General features: G+C 34.5%; 1 protein-coding gene across 1 annotated transcript in view; it reads left to right on the forward strand.

Annotated features, from left to right (window-relative positions):
• The window catches only part of LOC105823750 (dihydropyrimidine dehydrogenase [NADP(+)]-like), a 141,138-nt gene extending 134,166 nt beyond the window's left edge, over window positions 1–6,972 (forward strand). The window contains exons 4-5 of the mRNA XM_012661011.1: window positions 2,556–2,696; window positions 5,824–6,972. Coding sequence (XP_012516465.1) covers window positions 2,556–2,696; window positions 5,824–5,994 — 312 coding nt within the window. The 3' untranslated portion in view covers window positions 5,995–6,972. The remainder of the gene's footprint in view (window positions 1–2,555; window positions 2,697–5,823) is intronic.
• The last annotated feature ends 1,224 nt before the right edge of the window (window positions 6,973–8,196 follow it).

Below are 8,196 nucleotides of genomic sequence, written 5' to 3' on the forward strand. Positions count from 1 at the left end.
CTATGTGCCTACTACTATACTGTATGTTTAATGTGTAGATATACAAAAGATATATTTATTTCAACAAATATTTGAGTTCCCATCTATGTTTCAATAATCTACAGGAACAAAATACACCACATGAGTTACAAAGATGAATGAGCCTACTAGGAGACTGCAACATAGGAAGCCAAATGTAGAAAATATCTACAACATGAAATAAAATTTGCTAAATAGAAAATAACAATGAGTCAGCATAGCGGAGTGCTGATGATCACAGTATCTGAAGTCAGGCAGCGCTGGTCTGAATCCCTGCTTCATCATTTACTTAATTTTATACCTTAAATCTCACTCACCTCATTATCTATAAAATACATGAGATGTAAGTGAGAAAATGTTTAAAAACTATGGCATTGGCCTGAGGTATAGTAAGTACTCAAAAGTTATCTGTTACCATTAGTTTCACATAATAGACAAAATACCATAGGCCATCAGGAAGTAAAATAAGAAAGAGGATGTGATGGGGGAGGGGGGAGAGGAAAAGGAGGGGAAAAAAGGGAGATGGTAAGGGAAGAAATGAAAGAGGAAGAGAGAGAGATCATATCTTCACATTTGGTTAGGAAAGGAGAAAGAAGGTTTGAGGAAATCTTCATTGATTAGTGGCATTTGAGATGTCTTTAGATGATGCGTAGGATGTTTCAAAGGGGAGAGAGGAAGGAAGGGTATTTCAGACAAAGGACTCAACATAAAATTAGGCCTCAGATATGTCAATGGAAAAGCGTGTCCTCCAGTGTAGCTGAGGTGCACCGTGTTTGGAAGTAAGGAATAAGATAGAAAAAGCCATGTTGGCAGAAAGCCTTAAATGCCAGCCTGGTGAGCCTGTACTTAATTCAGTAGATTTTTGAGTAAGGTAGTGAGAAACTTAGTCTGTGCCTTACAGCCTAGATTAAGATGACAATATTGCGCAGGGTAGAGTGAGAAAGGAATAAGGTAAGGATGAAACTTATCAAGGAGGCTTTTACAACTGCAATAAAAATAATGAGAAATTAATTAATAATGGCTAAAGATGGTAGTAGACATGGAAAGAGAATTCAAAAGCTATTGCAGATCCAGAGCTCAGAAGACTTGACAAGAGATGTGATATTGGAGCAAGGATAAATTGGAGTGAAACATAACTATGGAATTCCAAACCTCCACGATTGAAAAAATACTAATGCTGTTCACAAAACTAAGGAAACATAAAAGAAGACCCAGTTTTGTTGTTGATGTTAAGTTCAGCAAGTGCTGAATTTGCAGTACCAATTCCTAGTGACAAATCTCATCATGAAGCTGATAAATGTAGATCCTGAGTTTGTGAGAGCAGTTCAGAATGGAGATATTGATTTAGACATCAAGAGCCCACCTACAAGGAGACTTCAGTAAAGTTGAAATTATAACTTCAATATGTTGAAAAGAAAATAGGGAAGACAGTATTGGAAGTTTTCTGTCATCTTACCACTTGAGAGATACATAAATGTGCTGTATAAAAATGTGAACTTTGTCTCAGTTTGAAAGTTCATGGTAATAAGCATATTGTCATTTAGAGCTCAAACAGGAAAAAAAAAAAGTAAAGAAGGGTAACCAAGGTCATGAAAAGAAGAGCAGAAAATAAAATACCAAAGAGAATATGGAAGGATGATTTTAAGTAAGAGTCAAACCTCCTTGAACATGGACCTTGAATTTAAACAAAAGACTCTCGTTTTAATAGTGAAAAAGAAAAGCAAAAATCTTGACAGCATACTAATTTGACAAACATTGTTACATTCTTCTGTTTTGTTTTATGAAGCAAAGTCTTTCTTACTGTTGATGAAACATCCTCTGTGTTTCACATATTAAACACATTTCCAATTAATATGAAGAACAAAGAGATATGTAACCACATGAAAGATCTTCAGTGGTGAATGAAGAAAATTCTAGTTCTTTAAAAGTAAAAGAGCATCTGATTTAACTATTGGATCAACCTAATTAATTAACATAAATTAGAATTTCTAAATAATGAAATATACTCTTCAAAACACGACAGGTGAGTGTGCTATCAAAGCTTTTTTCTAAATGAAAATCTAGAGTCCAAATACAGTGATATAAATGCATAGCATTCACACTTTTATTCCCCTCATTCTTAGCAATCTAAAGTTTTCTAGTGTAAGTGTGTTACCCTTTGTCGCTTTACATTACTTTTGAATCCTTCAAGGCCCAAAAGTGAGAAAAAGTAAGCTGCAACAACTCAAAAGGGTGTCATTTCTTTTTTGTGTCCACAGAAACACTGTTTTCAATTATACAGTAGAAAACCTATTGAATGCAATTAATTAGGTCTTGTATTTCCAAGTCAGGCATGCATATTGCCCATCTTTCAGAAGACAGCAATATTTAAGCTATAATTATCATGGAAAGCTTATACATAACTACGATACCCAAAGTCTCCTCTGTTAACATAATGCAACTCTATATAAAAACAGGGAAATGTGGACTGATGTTAGTTATTACATGGGAATGTTTTAAAAATGAACACCATGAGTAATTCAGTGCCTATCTTTTAGGAGGTAATAGGAAAAGCACTGCAGTACCTGGGAACATTTGGTGAATTGAGCAATGTCGAGCAAGTTGTGGCTATGATCGATGAAGAAATGTGTATCAACTGTGGCAAATGCTACATGACCTGTAATGACTCTGGCTACCAGGTAAGAATCCTGCTGGAATTAGGTTGCTGTGAGGCATGTTTCTTCTGGCTGTTGTGCCAGCAAGCTTCTTGTGTTGCTAAGTGTACAATTCAAACCAGATGTGCCAGGTATTGCTCTGCTGCAGGGGCATATCTTTCTGTCCTCTCACTCTTATAGTATAATATTTTTTAAAAAAGGGAAGTCATAACTTACACTGACTATGCCACTATTCAATGCACAGTATTATTTTAATATCATTTCATCACCCATAAAATTGGAGGGAGAAGTCCAATTGAAAACAGAAACTCGCACAAAATTATGGACATTAAGAGAGCATTACGCTTTAATACAGAGGGAAGGAGAAAGAACTACCATTCATTGCCATTATCCTGAAAGGACAGGATTCCTTCTGCCAAAAGAGAATTCTCTTCCATTCCATATTGACTGGGCTTTTACTATGGGAAGAAAGAAAAAGCACTTTCCCACCAACTAGTTGTACAGATTGGTCCCAGAAATTCCTTTGTAGCTGGAAAAGCCAACAAGATATATTCCTGCCTCAAGAAGTGAGCCGTAGGTACTTTCCAGCTCCTCAACCCTCAGCTGAGAGTCTGCCATGGGGCAAAAAAGAAAAATTGTGAATTCAACTCCTTCAATGTGGGATATTCTCTTGAAAACATATTCTATGAACTTCTCTTTGACTTCTAATTTGCTTCTTCATTTACCTCTCGTATAATCTGCTATTTTTAATAGTTTGACACAATTATGACCATTGAACTGGTTGAATTTTAGAAATGAATGATTAAATGATTATAAAAATACCTTTAAATGTAAGTTTTTCTTAAAGGCCTGATTCATTGTGAAAGTAAGAGAATTTTTGAAGATACGGAATTTAGAGAAAGCAAATTTTAAAATTTGCTGAAAACAACTAAACGATTAGAAATAGCTAGAAACTACATAGTATTATTTTCATTACATTTTTCAAACTATAAAAAGATATAATAAAGTAAGATAAGATCCTCCTAAGAAGCTATTAATGGAATTTTCTACATAAATAATAAAATGCCCCATATTTGAAAAGAGGTTTATTCGCCTTATTCAACCTGGGGCAGTCCCAAGTTGCTCATGGCAGAATGAATATACTAATGATAGACAAATTCTAGTTTTTAAAAAAAAAAAAAAAATCTCTTTTAAAAAAAATCTCTTCTTAATTTCACATTAGTTTTACAACAAATTTTTACCCAATTTATCACTTTTTTTCTAGTTGAAAGGTGTCTCTAACAGTTATTTTGAAAATGCTAATCATATCACATACACTTTCATTTCATCTTACTAATTAACTAATCAGAGTTAAGTCAAGAAGTCCTATAACTATCAAAGCATCAGAGTTCTAATATATCTTAAATCTTAGAACTTATGGCTCACACCTTGCAATTCTGACCTTGGTAAACATCAGTAAAAATGGTCTTATTAATGAGAAAAAAATCACAATTATGCATTTAAAAAGATTTAGAAAGTCTTTCTTTGGTTCTTCTGTCACAAAAGATAAAAAAAAAGAAAATCAAAATCTCCAACTGAATGTACAGTTTTATATGTTTGTAAGTTTGCAAATTTTCAAAGTGTAAAATCTCTAAACATAATATTGTTTGAGTTTTTATCAGTTGCTTCATTGGGTTTCTGTTTATATAAAAGGGTATATAAGGAAGAGAAATAGCTTTTACTCATCCAAATGGCAATCTGAAATGTTGTTTTATAAAACACAGCAATAACTTCTGTAAAAAAATTTCCTCATGGTTTGCTATAGCTATAGTTCTTGTTAAAATATATGGTTGTTTCCTTAAAGATCAGACATTTTCTATATATTAAGAAATCTATCATGATTTACTCTGAAAAGACCATTTTTGTTTTTATGTACATAAAAGAGGAAAGATATAATTACACATAGTTTCATTTGTGGGGGAATTTTTTAAACAACAACAAATGTATATATAGAGAGAGAATTGAAATGTAACATAGGTGTGAAACAGGAAAAAAATTAGAACCATGAAATTATTTGAAGATGTAGGATTTGCAGACCTGGCCTCAAGGAGTAACTTGTGGGGTTTGGGGGAACTTCACGTCCCTCATAATTTCTCTCAGTGCCTACCTAGTCACTTCAAATTAGTACAGTTTGAGTAAGAACATTGTTCTTGTTCTGCAAGTGAGACTGTCGGGCAAGACCCCTCTGCCTCTACCACCTACCCCCAACACAGCTGCCCTGAAGTCCATCCCAGGTAGAAATCCTATAGTTCCATTGAGGTATTGCATGTTGTTTTCACTATTGAAATGTTTCTCTTTAATGGGAAAATAGTCATTATATCTTTTTTTTTAATCCCAATCCTAAATTTTACACTGTATATTTTTATTGCTTATTCTAGATTGCTTCATGTTAAAAAGGAAGGAAGAGGGATGGGAGGGAAGGCAGGCAGGAAGGAAATTATTGAATTTCTCAAAATCCTGAGCAGTTTCGGAGCTGGAGCCCTGGCCCTGGTTCTCTTGGCTCAGTAGAGTCAGGGCCAGGACAGGATGCCAGGTGTTCTTGCTCTTCATTCAGGGATTTGTCTCCCTCGTGGTGGGACAATTACTAGAATCGTCTTGGAAATTCTCAAAATTCAAAGCTGACTCTTAAGCTAATTTTTTCCTACTGCTTTCTTCTGAGAACTGCATGTATTATTTGAAATCCAAACAAGTGCATTCATTGCCCCATCTGACAGTTAACACTTTTCCACTGTCAAGAACAAGGAGTGTGAGGAGGAAAAGGAAAATGTGTGAAAGCTCTCCGACATTCCCAGGTAGAAGACACCCAAGACCTGAGCTCTGCTCGGAACAAAGAAAACTGAAGATTTACTAGGTTATGAAATATTTTCCTCATACAATGAAGAAAAATAACTCTAAGGAATTTTAAACATTATGCTTCTAATTTAAAAGGATTTCTCTCTCTCTCTCCTCTTTCTCTTCTGCCAGCTCAACTGTTGCTATAGTTGTACCATAGTGCTGGACGTAGCTGTCTCAAAGTAAGCTCCATTGCAGTGGAGAAAAATGTTGAGGCTAACATGGGGGCATCCTTGACCTTTGTGGGCAGTGACATCATATCCTTTATTTCTGTTTGCAGGCTATACAGTTTGATCCAGAAACCCACCTGCCCACCATTACTGACGCTTGTACAGGCTGTACTCTGTGTCTCAGTGTCTGTCCTATTATCGACTGCATCAAAATGGTTTCCAGGACAACACCTTATGAACCAAAGAGAGGCTTACCCTTAGCTGTGAATCCAGTGTGTTAAGGTGATTTGTGAAGCAGTTGCTGTGAATTTTGATGTCACCTACATATGCTGATCTTTTAAAATTGTGACCTTTGTGTCCAGCTCATTTCAAATTAAAATGAATATATAATTTCTAAATAAATTTCTAATTAAAATACATGATTTTTAAATCAATTTCTAAATTTAAGAAGATGTCTAATGCCAGTTATTATTCAACTAATGGTCATAAAATAGAATGATTCTTTTCTGAGGATAGCTGTTAAATAACTGTGTAGCAGTTAATTGGATGTTCACCATCAGTTGTCTATTGTGAAAAATTAACATTTTCCTGGTAATTAGTGTGGCAATTTCCAAATCACCCTATGCTGTGCTCCGTATTTGATTTCTAACTGTAAGTGAAATTAAGTATTTTGGAACAAAGTACACTTTGACACATAAGAAAATTTTTCTAGGGAAACATTTTACAATTAAAAATTGCCTTTAATTTTAATGCTGTTTCCAAGAAAATGTAATTAGCTCCATATAGTACAAATGAAGAAAGTCAAATAATTATTTGCTATGACAGAAAGCAAGCCTAAACTAGGGTTTGTAGAACTGTATTAAGTAAGGCCCCCCTTCACTAAAATAGCATCTTTTTGGTGCTGGACACTGAAAGTGAGAATATTTATTAACTAAATGCTGTTCACCACTCATGCCTGAGACAGGCATCCAAACTCTTCACCAATGAGCCAACATGACATTCTCCTTTAAATATTTAAACTATGTTCTTAACAAAATAAGACGTTAGGATGGAGCTCTGGTTAAAGGCACTCCTTTGCTGTGCACAGATCTGCTCTGTCTGCTTTTAATAGAAACCTTCATGATTATAGCAATTAATGTTTGAACAAAGCCCAAATTATACAGCACTGAGTCATATGCTTCATTATTCAAGAATGAAAAATATAGTATTGATTATATATATTAAATGTGCACAATCAATTTGACTACTCTCTATTTTAGTGTTTATGTTTAATCTTAAAAGTAATGGAATGAAAATGAAATATATATTTTCCGTTATTGCTAATATTTTTGTATTTCTCTATTTTCATAATCAGTAATAAAGTCATATAAATTCATTTATCTCTTTTATATGGCATATTTTAATATGAATCTATAAGTAAAGTAACAATCCGTGGCATATTTCTATGACAAATTCAAGATCTAGAAAAATAAAATGTTTTCTTATGTACTTTTAGAAATGCATATTTACCATGAAATCTGTATGATTTAATAATATCAAATAAAATTTCATAAATCCTTTTAAACATGGTCTTTTGCTGCCTCTTTTGAATATACAACTTCATGTCAACCATTCAGATTTTGAGGTAGAGCAGTTTTTGTTAGTTCTATGGGGAATTCCATCCAAATGGATATATAATGCTAGTTCAGATCTAATGAGGATGATGACAGTGTAGTTATTCAAATGTTTCACTTCCTGTTCCTCTTAACCAGCTTTACCTACTGAATTAGATTCTACTCTGCTAAAATACATCTTTTACCAAGAACAGGCCAGGTTTCTTACAGTGGCCCATGAGCAGGGGCAAATGGGAAATGGTGGCCTGCCGACCTTGGAGGTGCCAGCCTCACTGTAAGAAGCACACATGTCACTTAACATTACTCCTTAGATAGTTGCGTGATATTAATGACTCATATAAACTGACTCCCTTTGTTGCCTTGTCATGATGGGGAATTTTAACTTCTGGAGTTGGTAACACTTAAAAAAGAATTCCAGTTATCTAGGAAAGAAATTTTCCAGGGCTGCATGGATGCCATCATAATGTATTACCCTCTACCTCCATCCAATGAAAGTTTTTTAATCTGGGAGTTCAAGCCTTCTGGGAATATTATGAAAGATATCTCATGTATATATGCCTGAGTCCTCATCAAGATATTCACTGTCAGGGAGAAATACCCTTCATAGTGATTAAAGAAAAAAGCATGATATTTGTATCCTTTTCTGAGAAAAAGAGGACACAATGCTTTAGCTCTTTCCTTGAACTACTTTGGGGAACTGCAAGTGACCAGAGCCTCGAGTTAGGCCATGGCAATCCATGATTTTACACGAGTTTTTCCCTTACACGCATTTCTTTCTGTGTTCACTTTCTACTGTATACTAGGAAGTTTTTCTTATCCATGTTGTTTGTAGAAAATATAACTCAATTTTACATGTGTGGCTTGCAGAGA

The sequence above is a fragment of the Propithecus coquereli genome, unplaced genomic scaffold (assembly GCF_000956105.1).
Source record: "Propithecus coquereli isolate 6110/MARCELLA unplaced genomic scaffold, Pcoq_1.0 Scaffold7, whole genome shotgun sequence".
NCBI classification, from domain to species: Eukaryota; Metazoa; Chordata; class Mammalia; order Primates; family Indriidae; genus Propithecus; species Propithecus coquereli.